Genomic DNA, 19,715 nt, shown 5'->3' on the forward strand with positions numbered 1-19,715 from the left:
TCCTCCCCGGCGCTGCCCGGCCAGCTCCGCTATGCGCCTCCGGGTCCCGTTATCCGGACACCCCGGCCCCGTTATCCGCCCTCGCGTTGGGGCCTGATTCCCGGGCCGGAGCTCTGGGGGCCGCCGGCTGGGCAGGGCCGGAGCCGCCTCCGCGCCGCTTCCCAGGCCGGGACGGCGTCGGGAGGAGGTCCCGCTGTCAGTCAGCGCGGAAGGCCGGGCCGGGCGGCCGGAGGGGGCGGCGCCGAGGACGGGCTCGGGCCGGGCGCTGGGAGGCGCGGGCGGAGGGGGCGGAGGCGGGGGCGGCTCCGGGCCGTATAAGCGGCGGGGGCAGGGCGGGACGGAGGCAAGTGTCAGGTCGATGTGCCGCCCGCGAGGGGCCGGGGTCGGGGCCGCCGGGGCCATGCGCGCGGGCTGGGCAGGGGGCCGGCGGGGCGCCGAGCGGAGCCGCCTCGGAGCCTGAGCCGCCCGGGGCCGGGGCGCCGCGCGGGGCCGGCCGGGGGGAGGGGAGCGATGCGGCGCCGGCGGGCGGCGGTGGCCGCGGGTTTCTGCGCCTCCTTCCTGCTCGGCTCCGTCCTCAACGTGCTCTTCGCACCGGGCTCCGAGCCTCCGCGGCCAGGCCAGTCCCCAGGGCCCTCGCCCGCCCCGGGCCCGGGCCGTCGCGGGGGCCGCGGGGAGCTGGCCCGGCAGATCCGGGCGCGCTACGAGGAGGTGCAGCGCTATTCCCGCGGGGGGCCCGGGCCCGGGGCCGGCCGGCCAGAGCGGCGGCGCCTGATGGACCTGGCTCCCGGCGGGCCGGGCCTGCAGCGCCCCCGGCCCCCGCGGGCCCGGCCCCTCCCCGACGGCGCTCCGGGCTGGCCCCCGGCTCCCGGCCTGGGCTCCCCCGAGCCGGGCCCGCGCCTGGGCTGCGCCGCGCTCCGCAACGTGTCCGGCGCGCAGTACGTGGGCTCCGGCTACACCAAGGCCGTGTACCGGGTCCGCCTGCCCGGCGGCGCCGCGGTGGCGCTCAAGGCGGTGGACTTCAGTGGCCACGATCTGGGCAGCTGCGTGCGCGAGTTCGGGGCACGGAGGGGCTGCTATCGTCTGGCGGCCCACAAGCTGCTCAAGGAGATGGTGCTGCTGGAGCGGCTGCGGCACCCCAACGTGCTGCAGGTACGAGGGTGGGAATGCGGGGGGGTGGGGCGGTGAGGGTGCTGGCTGGGAGGCTCCAGGCCTCGGTCACTGGCTGGAAGAGAACCCCATGGTTTTCTAAATGAAGACACTCAGTCCCCGTGAACCGTACCCAGGTTAAGCTAGAGGCAGACCCCGTACGTTGGTACTTCCCATTGCACCGCCCTGCCTCTCCTGGGTGGGTGGCCCTTTCCGGAGGGACTCCTGGTTTTCTGAGCAGCTTTCACACATCCTTGGAGGACAGAGGGACTCAATACCCTCCCGGGAGGGGTGGGGGCATCTGTTAGAATTCTGCTTCCCACTGGAGCTAGGGCAATGGGCACAAGGGAAATGACCTCCAGTTAAGGCATCAAAAAGAAGAGGTCGGTTCTAAATCAAGATCCCAACTCCAGCAAAAAGGTCCCCCTTCCTTGATGGAATCTGAACCCCTTCTCTTAACTTCCAGTGACCTGTCTGACATTAAGGATGTGGTGGAACAGCAGTGGAGCTAAAAAGAGACTCTGTATCAGACTTGATTCCCAGAGAGTTTCTCCCTTCCTGCCTAGAAGCCACTGGAAGGGCTCAAGTGGGTTGGGGAGCTGGCCAGAAATGTACAGCTCCTCCCAGAAGTGACTCTGGGAGTCTCCAGGCCTTAAATTGGGTCCTTGAACCATTGGGTAAAGTACGGGACCTCAGCTCAGTGCTGAAGGGGACACGCTGAGGGTCTCAGGGGCTGACAGTCATACTGAGTGTTGGTGGCCAAGAGGCTGGAAGGTTGAGGTTGGATGCCCATGTTTCCGATAAGTAGGATTCTCTTCCCTGTGGTTCACTGGGGATGGGGAGCAGAAAAAGCCAAGAGATGCATCCCCCACTTTTTCTCCTCCAGGCCAGACTCTGGAGAGTGGGGCTCTCATCCTCCCAGCACTGCCCTAACACACACCCCCCCTTCCTCCTCTCCCCCAGGTCTCTGTCCTTGAGTCTGCCCTAGGATTAGACAGACTGTTCTCTTTGCACATGTCTGAGCAGACTGAGGGGAATCCCTGGCTGATCGTGGCCCTGTGAACACAGGGTGTGTGCATACTCCCCAGCAGAAGTCCTGGCCGCACCGTCCACCTCCCCTCCCAGCCCACTCAAGTGAACCTTTCTGCACCCAGCACAAGCCCTCAGGAGGGAGATGGGATCCTGGAGGGGTGGGTGGGCATAGCAGGACAGTGGAGATCGAGTTGGTGACCTCATATGAATAGAGCAGAAAGCTGGGTACACTCCTGCTGGTTCCCGGTATCCCCAGGACACCCCAACTCTGGTCAGACACTTGCCACAGGGTCCAGAGTCCTGCAGCGGTCACAGGAGGTCGGGCAGAGCCAGCAGCCCTGTGTGCTCACGTCTGGTTGCAAGGCTGGCAGTGTGTCCGGAGCTGCAGGGAGTGAGCGGCTGGTTACGTGGCTATTCTAACTGGGAGGATCTTGTTCTCTTCACTTCCCAGGGGCTCTTGGGAACTTTTTGGAAACCCTGGGGTGTCAGCCAGATCCTGAGGGGGAGGGGAGGTCTTGAATGACTTAGCAGGACATGACGTGTCAGTTAATTGATCCAACCCCCCCCCTTGGACAGGTTTGATGTTTGATGTGCTTTCCTGTCTCTTAAGGAACTTCTCCCTCACTAACCCCACCCAAAGTTCCTGACAAGCATCCAGCGAATCCCCCACATTACACATCTCGCAGAATTGTCTTCCTCTTACATGTTAGAGGGCAAGTCAGTTCCCCAGCCCAATTCTGAAGAAGTCAAGGCGAAAAGAAAATTACAACTGAATAGTTTTCACCTATTCCCTCTCTAGATCCAGACTGGGTCCATCTGGGGTTGGTTGTGTGACCCTTCTAGGGTCAGAGACTAGGCTTGGCTGCCCTGGGGCGCATAAATTAGTAAGATGGAAGGAGTTCCAGGGCCTTTTCACCCATGCGAGGTGAAAACTACCAAGTAGAGAGAGGTGGAAGTCCCTTGGTGTGGGTGGAGGGAATGTGGAGTGGGTCTCCCCATGCATCTCCTGACCCCCAGGCCAGTGTCCCTCTGGCTTCCTCCTCTGTACCCCTTGTGCTGCCAGGGTGGCCTGTGATGGGGTCTCTCCTACCCAGGAGGCTCCAGTGTGGGTATGCAGAGAACGAGAAATGATGTTGTTTTAATACTTCATTTAAAATTTCAAAACCGTTTGACTATTTGCTGAACTGGGGAGGAGCCAAAGAACCTTTCCTTTGAGTTCCCTCCTCCCCTGAGTCCCACTTCCCCGGCTGCCCAAGGGTCCCTCCCCCTCCCCGCGCAGCCCCAGAGCTGGTGCTGTGGCTTCTAATCAGAAATGCTCCGGCCAGCCCCACTGTGCGCTGCCTGGGCGAGGTCTGACTTTCTATCTTCTGTGACCCCCTCCCCACGCCACCCCTGATGCACGAACACACACTCCCTCACGTGACACATGCTGCCGTGGCCCAGGGTCAGAGGGCATAAGGGTCTTCCCTCCCTCCCACCCCCCTATCATCCCTGGGGCCCCAGGCCTACTCGACCCAGAATCGGGGCCTGCTGGAGTATATTTCTTCCTCCCAAACGAACAAAAGATGTGGCTAAAATGCTTAGTCTCAAGCTTCCTGGCGGTGGGGGGGGGGGGCGGTTAATGGTGTCTTTTTATTTTTTCTCAAGGGGTGTTGATTAATACCTCGTTAACAGCGCATTTAACGACCTCCGGGTGTTTAATAACCTTCAGAAGTTTTCCGCAGAGGCCCAAAGGATGGGCAAGAAAATGAGAACCAGGCCCCAGGGCTGCTCCCCTTAACCTCCCCCCACCACCCCGTGCCCCCTGGGGTTTGGGGCCTCCCTGGGCTGACACGGGGAGGTAGAGAGAGAGGGAATAGGGAATAGGACCGTGCTCAGAGCGCCGCCCCCCCCCCCCCCCCCCCCCGCCCCGTGCCCCAAGCTGCAGCCCAGGTGACCTGGTGGTGGGACATGGGGTAGTTCTTTCCCTCGTGCCAGCACAACAGGGGACAGATGGTTTCAGGGAGGGGCACAGAAAGGGCACTCCTGGGACAGACGGGGGCCCTGGGGAAGAGCTCAGGGTGGGGGGGTGGGGGGGGTGACGGCCCGCGAGAGTGACTGTGTGCAGCTCAGCCCCCCCTCCCCCACCCCTGCTCTCCCCTCTCCGGGCCTGTTCCCGACTGGGGCTTTGTGTCCATACCCCACCAGGGTGCTGGTGGTTTTGAGCCTGGAGCTGAGCCCGAGCTGGTGTGGAGCATATTGGGAGAGGCCGAGGCCGGGAGGAGCAGGGTCCTCCGTGGCTGCGGGTTCGGTATTGGCGACAAAGTCGGGTTGTCTTCCCAGAAGCCCCTGAGCAGCTGCCCCTCCCCCAGATGACAGGAGTGGACAGTGCCCTGCGACACCATGCCTCCAAGGAGTGGATCTTCCTTGGGAACCAGCCCTCCCCACCCCCAGGCTTATGCAGGCACACCCGAGGAGTGCATGCTTGTTACCTTCCTGAGGGAGCCCACTTTTCCTCCCACCAGACCCGAGCGGAGAAAAACATGGAGCTGCCAGGAGGAGGAATAGACAAGAACTGGAGCAGGAGAGGAGTTAAATCCTTCTGCCGGCTTGCCCATTAGCCAGTAGTAGCGTTCAAAGGAAGCAGGCTGCGGAGGCCTAGCGGCGGAAATTTGAATCCTAGCTCCTGCACTGATTAGCTGTGTGACCTTATGCAAACAACTTAACCTTTCTGAGTCCACTTCCTCACCTGTAAATTGGAGATAACAGTACTTATTCTGCCCTTTTAGGGTTGGGAGAGGAATTGAGTTAACTTGTAAATAGGGCCTTTAACGCGGTACCTGGCCTGTGGTTAACATGTGGTGGCCAGGCCTGCCCGTTTACCTGCACGGCGAGAGGTGAGGGCTGGCAGGGTCAGTGGGAACAGCGGCTGAAGCGGAGAAAGGGCGGCCAGCCGAGGCCTGGGTCTGGCGGGGTGGGGGCAGAGGGAGGGGGATCTGACAACCCGGTCCCCGTCGGTCCCCACCCCCATCCCGTGACCTAATGACCTGCCCTCCGCTTCCCCCAGCTCTATGGCTACTGCTACCAGGACATGGAGGACATCCCTGACACGCTGACCACCATCACGGAGCTGGGCGCCCCTGTGGAAATGATCCAGCTGCTACAGACTTCCTGGGAGGATCGATTCCGAGTGAGCAGGGCGGGGGTGGGGCCCAGACCCTGGGCTCCTTGCTGGGATGCTTCTCCCGCAGAAGGCCAGCCCTCCTGAGTAGCCTCAGCTCCGCCGCTGGGGGGCAGTGGTGGGGGGGATGCAGGAGCAAAGGCTGACTGGACCAGTGGCCAAAGGGTTAAAAAAAGAAGCAAGCCTGGAGGCTCCTGACCTTCCCAGCTCTTGCTCTCCCCAGCACCCCCTCCCTCTCCCCCCCCTTCCACATAAACACACATAGGCACACACACTCAGCCTGGCTGCAGGAGGGCCAGTGTCCTGGGGCTAGAAAAGACCTTAAGGTCATCTTGACCATCCCCCTGTTTTCACACACTGACCTGGAACCTCACAAGAGGCAACTCTGGGGAAGGCATTTATTATCCACCTCCACCTGCCCCCTCCCGCACCCCCATTTCCCACCCACTCCATATCACTTACAGGGTTGGACCAGTAAAGGGCTAATTAAAAAAAAAATTACTGGCCCCAGCCCTTCCTAAGGCACTGGAGCCCACAGAAGAGAAAGGCCAACCCCTGAGCCTTCCTTTGGGTCCAGAGCTGCCCTCCCCCACCCCCCTCCCTACCCCCCACCCCCACCTCCCCAGAGAGCTGCAGTGAGCAGCCCTGGTGTCCATCCTGGCAGATCTGCCTGAGCCTGGGCCGCCTCCTCCACCACCTGGCCCACTCCCCGCTGGGCTCGGTCACGCTGCTGGACTTCCGTCCTCGGCAGTTTGTGCTGGTGGGTGGGGAGCTGAAGGTGACGGACCTGGACGACGCGCGTGTGGAGGAGACGCCATGTGCAAGCAGCTCCGATTGCGTGCTTGAGTTTCCGGCCAGGAACTTCTCCCTGCCCTGCTCAGCCCAGGGCTGGTGCGAGGGCATGAATGAAAAGCGGAACCTCTACAATGCCTACAGGTGACCCCCCCAGCCCCACGCAGAGCTCGGGCCAGGGAGAGGAGGCCCAGTGCGGGTGGGGAGTGGGGAGAGCCGATATGGGGTCTGGGAGGCGAGAGGGGGCCTCGGCCAGTGGAGCCAGCAAGGGCGGGGAAAGGCATCCACTGGTCAAGAAGGGAACATTCAGGCTCCTGGATGGGGAGGCTAAAAATAGTTCCAAGGAGAATCTGGGAGAGGGGGTGGCAGCTGGAGGCTTCTTAAAATAGTCTCCTACTGGGAGCCTAGGAGGCTGTTGGGGCTGGCACCGTCCCCTTCCGCCCTGGCATTGCCCTTGACCTCTGATAAGTTTTCCCTGGGCCCCAGTCTCAGGCTGCTCTGACATGGGGTTCAGTCAAGGGCACGATGTGCAGTTGAGGGGGTGGGGAAATCCTGGAGAGGGATGGGGGAAACAGACCTCAGTTTTCAGCTGGGAATACAGTTAGTTGTGACTTTACCAAGTGCCCAGATCTGTACCCCAAGTCTAAGAAGACACCGTGATGGACCTTGGGGATACACCTCATCGGTTGGCCTGAGGGGTCAGATGCCCTGGCCAGGCTGGGGTAGAGGACAGCTGGCCCACTGAGCCCCCCACCCCCACCCCATTTCTCTTTCCGGCAGGTTTTTCTTCACGTACCTCCTGCCTCACAGTGCCCCACCCTCACTGCGGCCTCTGCTGGACAGTATTGTCAATGCTACAGGTGAGCCCCCCCACCCCGGCCCATCTGCTTCCCATCACCCTGCCCCTCCCCAGCAGGAGTGGGGACAAGGATGACCCAGGACAGCACATGGCCCAGAAACTATTATTTCCCAAGCTGTCATTCTGGGGCAAACCCATCCCCTGTCCCCCGGACACCTGGGCCCACACGTTAGCAGAAGCAAGGGCAAGCAGCCGGAGCCTCCTTTGAAAAGGAGTGGGAGCCCAGGCCCCTTCCGACCACAATGTGCTCTGCAGGAGAGCTCACCTGGGGGGTGGACGAGACCCTGGCCCAGCTGGAGAAAGTGCTGCACCTGTACCGGAGCGGGCAGTATCTGCAGAACTCCACAGCAGGCAGCAGAGCCGGTGAGTGGCCCCAGCAAAGGGCCAGGGGCTGGGGAGGTGGGAAGCAGGTGGGGAGAGGAGGCAGCCCCCTAACTGGCCCCTCTAAGGACTCACTTGGAAGGTCACCTTAAAGGTATTGATGCAAAGACTGCTGACCATTAGCCTTTACTTCGAAGTCCCATCTCTGGCTAACTAGAACAATCATGATTCTGCCTTGATGGGGGAGGGGGCTGGGAGGTAGGCATTGATACCCCTCCTGTGAGTGGCTCCAACCCCCACCCTCACCCCCATTTACTGTCAGTGTGACTTTAAGCAAGTTACCCCTTGGGCCTTACTTTCCTCATCTGTGAATTGGGTTCCATGTTACCTGCCTCACAGAATTGTTGGGGGGGAATAAATGCCAGGTGAAGTGTGTGAAAGCAATTAGCTCGGTTCCTATTACACAGCTGGAGCGCAATATACGTTCTCCTCCCTTCCCTTCCTCCTGCCTTCCCAGGGCTAGGAGTGCCCCCAGGCTTGGAGCTGGGGGTGGGGGGTGGGGAAGTGGGGAGGGTGGGGGGATAAAGGGGTAGAGGGGTGGGGGAGCTCCGTGCCAAAACCAGCAGAGGAGCCCCGGGGTGGGGGGAACTCGAGCCACTGGTCACTGGCTGTGGTCCCTCCGCTGAGACTGTGGTTGGCAGGGGGCGAGGGGTGGGCAGCCCCTGTATTCAGTGAGCCCTGGCCAGTCTTAGGGGTGCAGGAGCCCTCGTTAGCCCTGTAAATAAAGTTTAACGAGGTGAACAATGGCTGGCTCTGTCCCCGAGGACGCTGTTTATGGGGCTGTAAATCACAGCCAGCCCTGGACTTTGGTCTAGTCCCTGGGAGGAGAAGGAGGCAGTAGGGCGGGGTGGCCAGAGGCCCAGGGCTTCTGCATTATCTGTCCAGGGCTGGGGCTCTCCAGCCAGCAGCCAACGGGGACAGCTCAGGGAATTGGAGGGCTGTAGGTGAGCAGCTTCTTGATTTGAGGAGTTTTTGAAGCTTCTGGAGTTCCTTCTCCAGAAAGAGCTCTATGGAGAAATCATAGAATTATTTTCCCCTAGCCACCACCTCAGGCACTCAAGCTGTTGATGCCGAAATGGGAATTTTTTTGTGTTCTGACATTTATTTAACACCTGACTGCTGTCCAGGCCTATGTGAGGAGCTGGCCAGCCCCTCTCGCCAAGGCCAGGAAGGAGGCGGGCCCGGGGGGTGCTCTGAACCCTTGCTGTTCAAAGTGTGGGCTGCAGGCTGCACCCCTGACATGGCCTGGAAGCTGGTTAGAAATGCCAATTCTCAGGCCCCCACCCAGACCTACTGGGTCCACGTCTGCATTTCAACCAGATTCCCCTGGGGAATCCTGATGCACGCTGAAATTTGAGGAGCCTGGTTCTCAAGGCCCAGCATGCCCTGACCTCAGCTGCCAGCCCGGAGAGCTGGCGGGTGGTTCTCCGTGTGCCGCGCCCGCCGGCCCGTACCTGCCTGAGCCACCCGGGTGCCCTTAGATTTGGGAGCTGCGTACCTCCCAGCAGCCGAGTCTGAACTTTGCCTTACTGAGCAAAACGTGCTCAGCCCACCTTCGGCAGTGTGGACAGCCTTCGTCTCCTCCTCGCCGGGCTGGACCTCAGCATTGGCCTAGGAACGGAGCCTTGCAGCTGTCTTGGGAAGCGGCCCCGGCCCTCCCGTCTGGATCCACAGCGTTCTCATTTGTGCTCCACCCTACCCCCCCCCCCCACAGAGTACCAGCGCATCCCAGGCAGCACCATCCCCCAGGAGAACTACCGCTGCTGGCCTTCCTACCGCCACGGAAGCTGCCTCCTCTCCGTCTTCAGCCTGACCGAGGCCGTGAACGTCTGTGAGAGCCATGCCCAGTGCCGGGCTTTTGTGGTCACCAACCAGACCACCTGGACAGGTGAGCCGGGTGGGGGGGGGCTACCTGGAGGAGGTATGGGGGGGGCCCTTCAGAAGCCCCAGGGGAGGCTGAGATGGTGTGTGCCCCCAAGGCAGTCCCATCAGGGTGAGTGGCCCCACCTCTCTCCCAATGACCAAACCTGTTATCCCTCACCTCTGCCCCCAGGTCGGCAGCTGGTCTTTTTCAAGACGGGATGGAATCAAGTGGTCCCTGATCTCAACAAAACTACGTACGTGAGGACGTCTGGCTGAGCTGCCTGTGGGCTCGGCTGCCCAGCTGACCTTCCCCGCCGGCCGGCCTGGCCTGTGGGGGCGTGACCCACACCAGCAACGCTGCGGGTCCCCTTGGAAACCCTGCAGACAAGGCTGACATCCCAGACAGACCGACATGACCAGGACAAACGTGCAATAATGCAAAATATGAAAATGTGAGTTTCCCAGCCTAAGGCCAGGGGGACTGCTGGTTCCTGGCCAGGAGTCACAGGGGGGGTGCTGACTGACTGCCTCCCCAGCCCTCTGGGCTACAAGCCAGACGCCGGCTGGTCTCCCCTCGGAGGCTGTGCCCCCCTCCCTGGGACGGTGCCGTGGGCAGCCCTATCACTGTGTTCGTGGCGTGAGAATGTAGCCTAAGCCCTGCTGCCGCTGCATGTGCTCGGGCTGGGCAGGGGGCTGCGTGGGGACAATCGGCCACGAGTGTCCCTCAGCTGAGCTCCGGACAGGAGACTTGGCCAGGGGATGCTCCAGGGTGACTCTAGCCTCCCGACAGGGGGCGCCCACAGGCCAGCACCAGGGCCGGGGCGGAGGAGCACCCGTCCGTATGAGCCAAGATGTGGGGTTGAGGAGCAGGTTGCATTTGAGCCAGGACCTGGGGCGGGCGTGGAGCCGGGGCCTTTCTGCCTCATTTGCTTTCAGTGAAAGCAGCAAAGCAGCCAAGACCAGGCTCTCTCCGCTCCTGGAGTTTGTATATCCAGAAGCTTTTGTACTTCTTGTTCAGTAAATTGTTTATTTTTGTAAAAAAAAAAAAGAAAAATATCAATCAGTTAATAAAATGATGTTTCACGGCAAGGTCTCTTCCCGGTCTCCTGAGCTCTGACTTGACAGGTCCTCAGTATGTCTCCGGTATATGTCTGTAGTTGTGCATGTGTCATGGGGGGCAGGGAGGTGGCCTTTGGGGACTGAAATCTCAGTGGCAAACACTGAAATTGGTAAAAGTACCTTCAGGCCCTGCTCCTGCCATGCCTGCCTCCCTCCTCGGACCTCCAGATCCATGTCCCAACAGAACGGCTCCTACTTCCCCCAAGGAGAGCGTGCATTTAGCACAGGGTTTCTTACATACAAACCTGAATCCAAAGGAGCAGCATCCGATGGTGAGATGGCAGCTCTCTCGGCTACTGGTGGAGAAATAACCCTGAAATACTTTCAGGGAGGAGTCATCAGGGACATCCAACCAAGCCAGCTTTGCCCCTGTCCCATCATCACCACTGCCCATCACAAGGCACACTTCTCATCTTCAGAATCTTGCCCTGAGCAGGAAAGACACAAAGAGGTTGGGGAGAAAGGAGGGGCTATGGAAAGGCCAGTCTCTTGGGTTTTAGGAGAGAAGGTTCCAGCCAGGGAGGCCCAAAAGGGAAACAGACACAAGAGTTCAAGATCACGGTGGCCGGACAGGGTGGCAGTGTAAACGCAGCCCTTCTTACTTGAAGTCCCACACCCTCTCTCCTGTATACCATTCTGCTTCTAGAACCTTCTCAAAGGGCACAAACTTCTGAAGGTTTCAAAAAGCCTAACCGAACTTTAACTCCGAACCTGGTTTCTCAATAGATGTGGCTGGTACCATTTGTCCCATGCCGGGTGTCCCTGCGGTCCTAAGAGATGAACCAGTGTTAAGTCTAGATTCCTTATGTTGGACCCACTAGACGTCACTCAGATCCTCAGAGGCCGAGGAGGGCAAGGGGGCAGCTCACACCACCCCCCTCCCACACACTGCCCAGTTCTGCCTCTGGCTGCCCAGGCCTGGTGGTTGTGGGGGGAGGGAGGGCAGGGACACCTGCTGCCTGTGCCCACCACCCTCGGGCCCATTTCTGGGGAGCCCCAGACGGAGGTTTCGCAGCCTCCAGCCCTCTCCCTCAACACGCACAGCCTGCCCCGGGGCACCCAGTCCCAGTGCATTCCATCTTACACTCCCTCCTCCAGTCTCCAAGTCGATGAGTCAGCGGGGGCTTGGAGGGCAAGAGCAGCCGCGTCCCTGAGCTGGGCCCAAGGAGGGGCAGGAATGGATGAGAACTGAAGTGGGGGGGCCAGGCAAGGAGCTCTGTGTGGTGTGCGGTGGCATGGGGGCCAGAGGCCCAGATTACAAACAGAGAGGTCCAGGGCCAGGACATAGAGAAGGCTGAAGAAGAACCGAGCCTGCCTTGTGGGATCCCAGAAGTTTCCAGACGAGGAGTTTCCTGACCCATGGAGAGGGCAGAGGGGACCGACATCTACAGCGTGTGCCAGCTCTGGCCTCTACAAGGTGCGATTGTCACCGCAATTTTACAGACCCAAAAACCAAAGCCCGGGCCCCAGCTCCTAAGGAATTCAGTGAATGTTCAAATTCAGCCCTATTGTCAAAGCCCGAATTCTGTTCACTCCCAGGCACTGCCTCCCAGAGGGGAGAATTACAGCAAGAAGAATCCAAATTAGAATTAGAGTTTTATTTTTCGCTTCCCACCATACTGACATAGTACGTGAGCTTATAAAGGAAAATGCTATTTAAAAAAAGTCTTAGTCCTCACTAAATTATAATTATTTCCTAATTTAATAACTGTTAATCCTTATTTTTCAAAGGAACCTAAAGATTTATTTTTATTAAGGTGGTTTCATTTTTCACTTCCCACAATACTAACATAGTATTGGGGCTTTTAAAAGAAAATTCTTAGAAATGAGCCTTAGGAATGTGTGACACACTAAAATGGAGATCCAAATGGAATCAAGTCCTTTGAGAATGGCTCGCCCACAGGTGGCTGGGGTAGAAAGCAGCCTCTTCCATGGAGAGTGTGCCTCCCCTCAGAACCAGTTCAGGGACAAATACAGCCCGGCTCAGTGCTGCAGAGCAGAGACATGTGCAATTGCAAACGAAATGGTGAGGTGATAGGGTACCCAGAAAAGAGGGGGTGGTGAGCAGAAGCCTGGGGCCAAATTATTCCTCCACACCTCATTTAAATGGCCATTTAAATAGAACACCTGCCTTCCTGGAGGATTTGTCAGTCCCTGGGTGCCTTGTCCCCCATCCTGTGGAAGCCAGGGCCATGTCCCACCTCCCCCAAAGTCTGAGTTCTTTCACCTGATTGCACAGCCTGTGACCCTCAGGTCTAGTGGACTTAATAGATACATCCACATTTTAAGTCTCAGGTGGGTGTGATATGTGGCAGAGGGGGTGGTGTGCAAACAGCAACAAGAGAGGGGCCAGTGTCCGGCGGGTCCCCAAAGGCTCTGGAGCCAGCCAGAGCTGGGCAGGCACCCCGACCGGTTCTGCGCTCTGCCTGCTGTGTGATCTAGGCGTGACAGCTTCCCCGCGCCTCCGTTTCCTCAACAAATTTCAGTTTGAGAATATCTGCATCACAGGAGTGCTCCGGGAATTAAACGGTTTGCTGTACCCGAAGTGTCTGCAAATGGTAGGTGCTGAGGCAGCACTAGCTGCTGCTCTCACCGTTGGCATGAGTGAGCTGAGCCCTCGACCTTCATCCATCCAAGCGCATCCAGGCTGCCCTCACACCCGCCTCCAGCTCCCTACAGGGGGCACCGCCCGGCCTGGTGGACAGGGTCCCGGGAGGTGAGTGTGCGGCTGGCAGGAGGAGGAAAAGGATTAACATGAAAACAGAAAATGGGATTAGGAAGCCTCGGGATGACCTGCCCACCCGCCCCCTCCCTCACAGGGATTTCTTGCTTTCACCCCATGGCAACATGTAAGAGCGGGCTGCCCCCGGCTCCCAGGAGCAGAGTCGGTGCCCTCAGGTGCTGAGAGCACGCTGACCGCCTCGGCAAGGGCCCGGCTGCCTCTACCACGGCGCTTCTCGTTCCATCCTCACGGCCACCCTGTGCGATGGCGGATGGTCCAGGGACGTGAAGAACCTCGCCCAAGGTTTCGCAGCTAGAAAGCTCAGAACCTTGGACTCAAGCCTAGGCCTTTGCACCCAAAAGCCAAAGTCCTTTGCTCTCCACCCCACTGTCTCGCACAGAAGCACCATTTCTCCCGGGGCCCGAGGACCGATGATGCGCTCGCACCTGCCAGTTCTTTTGGAAAGGATTCCCAGGCTTACACCCTGCATTCGATGAGGAGCCCAAAGGACAATTTGAGGAGACCAGGTCTTCCTCTCGGCATCATCCCGCAGGAGTGAGGCTGTCCCCAGGGAGCCTGGGCTTCTCGAAGGACCCCTTCGATGTCTGTTGGGCATAACTTTACTTTTTCTCTGGTCACTTCTCCATGAAACCCAGCCAACACTACCTCCTTGGGTGAATCAGGTGCCTGCGTCAGTCCCAGTTATGTAAAGATTGACAACAGTTTATCTTAAAAGTACCCCTCAAGCTCTAGAGGATCCCTGACCAACAGTGTTTGGGGAAAGTTCATTCCCCCGCCCCACTCCATAGGCCTGGATCAAAGCCACTTTCAGCCTCCTTCCCCCAGAACTGTGAGCCCTCATCCTCCTGCCCCATCCCGCCCCCACCCCACCCCCAGGCACACACACCTGCATCCCGGAATGTCTCGCCTGAGGTACAGTGAAAAGACCCCAAGCCCGCCGGCTGTATCAGGCAGGGTCCCAACAGGAAACAGAGCCCACTCAACATAAGACATATTTGCAAATGTGGAAGTGCAAGGGAGCCTCAAGGGAGAGTGCTGTAAGCCAGGGCCAGTAGCACAGAGCTGCTGCCACCCCTGCCCAAGCGGCCCAGGAGGAAAGAGGTGTGGAGAGCTGGCACCTTGAGAAGAGAAGTGACTGAGGGACACAGGCAGCCAGGGGGACCCAAAAGGAGGGAGCCAGGGGAACACACACCCTGACCTCACTCTCTTTTCTCCTTCCCCCAATCTGTAGCCTAGTTCTCCACTGGTCGAACCCAACCCAAAGCCAGGGGGCAAGGGAGCTGGATGTGGGGTCTATACTGGGCAGCTTTCTAAGAAAAGAGCGGGCTGAGGAAGGGTAGAGAGCAGAGCATAACGGGCGAACTATACATCCAGCTTGCCTCCCCACTCAGAGTATGAGCCTTTCTTTGCTTTGAGGGAAGGAGAAGAGAGACTTTTTTTGTTCCCAGGTTCATTCTTAGATATTCAGCTATTTATTGTTCTGTTTGGAACCAACAGAAGGCTCAAATCTTCCCAAGGTCACTTGCAGCATGTGTTTTCAACAGGGTGGTATCATTCCCAAGGGGATGAAACTTGGTTCTTGGATGAAAAAGCTTCAATATTACAATGGTTTGTAGCCCTCCAGAGTATAATTCAAATTGTTTTTCCTTAAGTGATTCGCTCAACCTCCCCTTGCCCATGTTGAAGAACTTCAGCCACTCATAAGCCCCCTGCAGCTACGTGCAACTTACAGCTCTCTATGGCGATCTCCCTACACAGAGACCTTAGAGGCAATCGCAAGCAAGGAGAATGTAATGTTCACTCACTCATCTCTTAACTAATCAAGCCACAAAATATTTCTTGGGTGCTAGTCACTGTAATTAACAAAGAAATATCAGACCCGCCCCTTCCTTCTGGGAGTGCACCAACACCACTGCAGATGTCACAAAGACAGGCAAATTTAACAAGACACTCAATGAGATGTGACTATAAGGGAATGGGGTTATGAATGCAATCTCAGGGCAGTCACCTCTCAAATCATTAAGGGATGGTTAACCTGGACCCCCAGGAGCATCAACACTCCACCAGGAGCCCCACTGGTAACACTTTTCCCTCCAGAGAAATGCTTATTTATCCTCACGCTCTGATTTCTTATCTCTAAGCCAGTTCCCTTTTTGTCACCAAACATTCCCTCCATTCCCATGGAGACTCAACTTCCTCAACAGGCTTTGGTGTGGGGGCTGTCAGAGGCTTCTTAAAAGTGTAAATAGATTGTGTCTACTGTTTCCCCCTTATCCATACACTTCTTTGGCCCTTCAAAGAGCTCTAGTAGATTAGGGAGGCGCGATTTCTCCTTACCAAAGACAAGCTGCCTTTCCACAGGCCGTCGGGCTTGTTCAAGTGCTCCATAATCCTGCCTTCAGAGGTTCTGCTGACTTGCCTGGCTGGGAGACAAAACTCATGAGCCCTCTCCCGGAGGCTCCTGTGGTGCCCCCCAGTTCTTCAGCTCAGAGGTGGAGCTCAAGGAAACGCTCTCCTTTTGTCCTACCCTTCCATGATATCAATCTTTTTGTTTAGGGAGGAAATAAATGAAAAATATATAGTATGCTTTGCTCTCCATTGCGTAGAGATTTAAGCCATTGCTATCCATCTAAAATTGTACAGACAATAATAGTTATCTGTTATTGCATTTCATTTTATGTCATATCACCTTGTTTATACCACTCTTTAGGTTGTTTAAAGGATATAGATGACCTTGAAATGCTCTGGTCTTGTTTTGTCATCTGTTTTCCCCTGTGGATAAAAAAAGTGTAAAGGCAGCCATTGTTCTAAGAAATGACTATTATACTTAGGGCTCAACAATGCTTTAATTGGGAAAGACAGTTTGTCTTGTATCCTGGCTTCCTGTATCTTTTTGAGCCAGGCTTTGATGCTATGTGGAGTTTTCTGACTCCATCGTTGAGCTATGCAGCATTTTGCAATTATTAAGAGTAAATGAGTTTCTTCTTTAAACATAGACCTCTGCGTAGCACATTTGGTACTATTTGACTTGGGTCTCAAGATAGTGCTATTTCCAGAATGGATTTCACACGCTGAAAATGTTTTTAATTTTTTATGTGATACAATCCTATCACATATGCTGAAATGACTTTTTTTTTTCCTACAGGCTCTCCAACAATTTGCTGAGATGAAAAGATTTATGCAGGATACTTTCAGATTAGGAATTTACAGGTTATCTCTTTAGTGTTCAAGTCATTATATAGTATATTAATGCTGCTTCTGAAAATATATTCTGAGTAAATAATTCAAAATATGAATTCATAGGCACATAGATGCTCTTTGCCAACTTTATTTAGCAGAAGCAAAAAAAGAAGATTATATAGCAATATGAAAAAATGTGTAAAATATAGTGTTAAATGAAAAAGGCAAGATGCAAATTCATGTATGCAACTATGTAAAAATGTATGCGAAGAAAGACTGGAAGAAAATACACAAAAAAGGAATAAGTGTGAAAGGATGACAGACTAATTGGTATTTTTCTTTATTCTCTAAATGTTTCATAAATGTTGCAATGCTCCTTTATTAACAAAAAAGTGATTTTAAGTAGATAATTGTTTCCATGGATTAAAGGAGTAGCTAAACCTTTTTACCTAAGAAACCCAAAGTTCTTTCCCATTGTGTTGTATAATCTTTATTTAAATGGGACTTTTGGAAAGTCAGCCCCACCAACTCCCGAATCCATAAAAAGCATTTGATGGCATTGAAATCACAAATGACTACAGGAACCAGCGAGGACGGGAGTAGGGTGGGGAGAGGGGAGAGATGATGGGGGGCGGGGGTGTCTGGAGCAGTCTGGAGAATGTAGGTCTGAGCGTATCAGTATCACTGGGGAATGCAGGTCTTCTGAGTTTTCAAGGGACTCGGAATTTTTTGTAAACGCTCTCCTGATTTGTACATCTTGGCCACTCATTCAAATACAAAAAGAAAATAAAATAAAAAAACATTTGTGGGCCAAATGGACCATGTCTTCAAGCTGGATTCAGCCAGCTGGCGGCCAGTTTGTGACCTCTAGTGTCAACCCATCTCCAGCGTTACAGCCAAATGCCTGGCTTCCGAGTACTCGGGCAACCCAAACCTCCCCCGTTTTTCCGTTCACTTGTCGTCAGTGCGTCCCACACCACTTCCGACTGTTTGATGAGGGTGATGAAGGATATTAGTCCTCAGCATTATGAAGGCTTGTGAATTTGTTCCTAGTTAGAAGCTCTTCTCTTGCCAGAACGCGAAAGCTGGCAACACTTTTTATATTCATTCGTTTCTCCGTCTGTCGCTTGCATTTAGTGTTGCTGGGAGGAATGGATTTGATGCTGTTCAAATATGCCCAATTTCATACTTGAGCTCCTTCACAGTTGTCAGATGGTGCCAGCCAGTCCCAGGCTCTGTTTCCAGTTTGTTGTCAATCGGACCGAAACAGTCAACGTGCTTATCGCTATTTATTCCAACACCACTCTCCTGCCTGACTCTGCTTACTGGCTTCCGAGGACCGATGTCATGATGTGGCCACCTCTTCTGCTCCATCTCAACTCTCCATCTCCCTCTCCTTCTCACCCCTAGGAGGACCTTTGGTGCCATGGCCAGTGAGGGGTCCTACCTGCTTCCGTGTAGGCGTCCCCCAAGAACAGACCCAGGCAAACTCCTCTTCTAGAAAATGACCCTTTCCCCTGCATGGCCTCACTGGCTTTGCCACACAGATTTTCCTGGTGTTCTCAGATCCTTGACTGTCTGACTCTGGGCTTCTAGCAAGGCACAGCTGACTCCCCAGGACTGACCACCCTTCCCAGTCCTTGGTACACCACGGACCATCTGACCCCACAAATCAATCATGCTAACCTGCGGCCATGGCAAACTGCAGGAGCAGAAGCTTCAAGGAACTTGTATGTTGATCAACTAATTTATCATATAGATCAATAAACAAATGAGTTGAGCCTCCCCATTTAGCCAGTTTGGGCTTCTATGTAGCCAACCGCCTACCCTTCCCCATCCAGGACCTTTTGTGGTTACAAACGTCTCCTATTAGATCTTGGTTTATTTTGGGCATTGCAGATGCTGCCAGATGTTTATTTTTAACGTGAAGAGAATTACACTGCTCTTGTGGTTTGGGGGAAAGGAAGGGAGAGCTCAGGGCTGCAGGGTTTGGCAAAGCCCTTCCATAGCCCAGTCACTGGGGGCTCCTTTCCCCTCCCCTCCAGATGCAGCCCAGCCCCCAAGCCTCTCGAGATCAGTTTTGCCAAGTCAGCAGATCCAGACTATTCCAAGCTTGGAGGCCCTCGCAGAGCCAGGGCAGCACACATGGTCCACCATGTGGGGAGCACGTGTGTAACTCTGAGGTCACGCCTGGACTCCACCAGCTTCAGAGGCGCCCTTGCAGTGGAACACTCACCACAGAGCTGCCTTCTCACCTTTGCTCCCCTTTGAAACAGCTCTCTCCTTGACAAGAACAAAGGACAGAATTCCCCCCTTTGAATTATTTAGACTATCTGAAAATGAACTTTGGGCAGTTATGGCCATGAAGGACCCCAAAACTAACCTCAGAACCCCACAAAGCCTCACCCATTTTGCAGTTACAACCCTACCCCTGATCCCATCATAGCTTGCAGAATCCAGTAAGATTTTCTAAAGGGAACTGGGGCTAATGGTAGAGCCCACTGCAAATACCATTTCTTCCCACCAGGGTCTAAAGACACGGCAGACCTATAATCCGTATCCTTTGAAGAAAAGTTGCTAATTGCACATCACTTGTGCCACCAGTATCTCAGCTGATGGACAAGGAGGGATAACCTACCCTTGTCTATTTATCCACCTGTTCAGTCCATCGTCCTTCTCTCCAATGGCCCTCTTCCTCCCTTCTGCCCTCTTAGACTCTAATTAATAATCTAGAGACTAAAATTAACTTCTCTTTTCCTATTTTTGTTTCCTAGTGCTCAAGAAACAGAACCTAAAAGCATCAGTTCAGAACCAACTCACACCCCAAACAAAAATGGATTTGGGAGAAGCAAGGGGTGAGCAGCAGCCCAGACAAGCTGGAGGAGCTTTGCAGAGGAGACAGACCCAAGTTCAGAGCCACACGTGGTCATTATGACTAGCCTGGCTGCAGCCCACCTGCTGTTTCCTCTTCGAATTCCCAGGAAATACACCCCTCCCATTCCAGAGCCATCTATCTCAAACTCAGCAATGATTGAGAGCTAGTAGGAGCAGGAGAGGCCTCCGCTTTTTCTTGAGAACTTGTTTTCCCAAGAATAAATGGGAGGCAGAAATCACAAAGCACTGGCTCAACTTGAGACCAGGATTACAGTCATTCTTATATCCACCCACCTCCAAACCACCATTTTTTACCATCTCCATCCCTTTCACCAACCGGCACCTGCAGCTGAGGCCATCCTATCAGCACCTTCTCCAGACCATTGGGTAGTCCCATCCAGTGTATAATTATTCAGTTTGAATTTGGAGTACCCCCAGTCCAGGACTCATCCTTTCTTTCCCTTTCCTCAGAGCTACTCTGGGGCAGGACTAAAGCCAAGGTGATCTTTACCACCACCTTCTTCAGGAAGCTCCTCCATCTCTTCCTTCACACTCTTGTCATCCCC

The 19,715-nt window shown here is 55.4% G+C and overlaps 1 protein-coding gene and 1 long non-coding RNA gene across 2 annotated transcripts; both read left to right on the forward strand.

Annotated features, from left to right (window-relative positions):
• The first annotated feature begins 509 nt into the window (after nt 1–509).
• On the forward strand, nt 510–10,322 carry PKDCC (protein kinase domain containing, cytoplasmic). Its single transcript, XM_077134080.1, has 7 exons — nt 510–1,149; nt 5,225–5,347; nt 6,003–6,274; nt 6,911–6,990; nt 7,245–7,352; nt 9,085–9,258; nt 9,424–10,322. Exons 1-7 carry the CDS (start codon nt 511–513, stop codon nt 9,507–9,509), a joined length of 1,482 nt encoding a protein of 493 aa, XP_076990195.1. The 5' UTR covers nt 510; the 3' UTR covers nt 9,510–10,322.
• Nucleotides 10,323–14,950: 4,628 nt separating this feature from the next.
• LOC143661496 (uncharacterized) lies at nt 14,951–19,477 on the forward strand. The gene is made up of 3 exons (XR_013164637.1): nt 14,951–15,173; nt 16,241–16,305; nt 19,050–19,477. It is a non-coding gene; the product is annotated as an uncharacterized LOC143661496 (long non-coding RNA).
• Nucleotides 19,478–19,715: the final 238 nt, after the last annotated feature.

This window comes from Tamandua tetradactyla, chromosome 17, assembly GCF_023851605.1.
Source record: "Tamandua tetradactyla isolate mTamTet1 chromosome 17, mTamTet1.pri, whole genome shotgun sequence".
Classification (NCBI taxonomy): Eukaryota; Metazoa; Chordata; class Mammalia; order Pilosa; family Myrmecophagidae; genus Tamandua; species Tamandua tetradactyla.

Coding starts and splice junctions, on each gene's coding strand:
- PKDCC (XM_077134080.1), top strand. CDS start 511: ATGCGGCGCCGGCGGGCGGCGGTGGCCGCGGGTTTCTGCGCCTCCTTC. Junction 1,150..5,224: donor GGCACCCCAACGTGCTGCAG/GTACGAGGGTGG, acceptor CGCTTCCCCCAG/CTCTATGGCTACTGCTACCA. Junction 5,348..6,002: donor CCTGGGAGGATCGATTCCGA/GTGAGCAGGGCG, acceptor CCATCCTGGCAG/ATCTGCCTGAGCCTGGGCCG.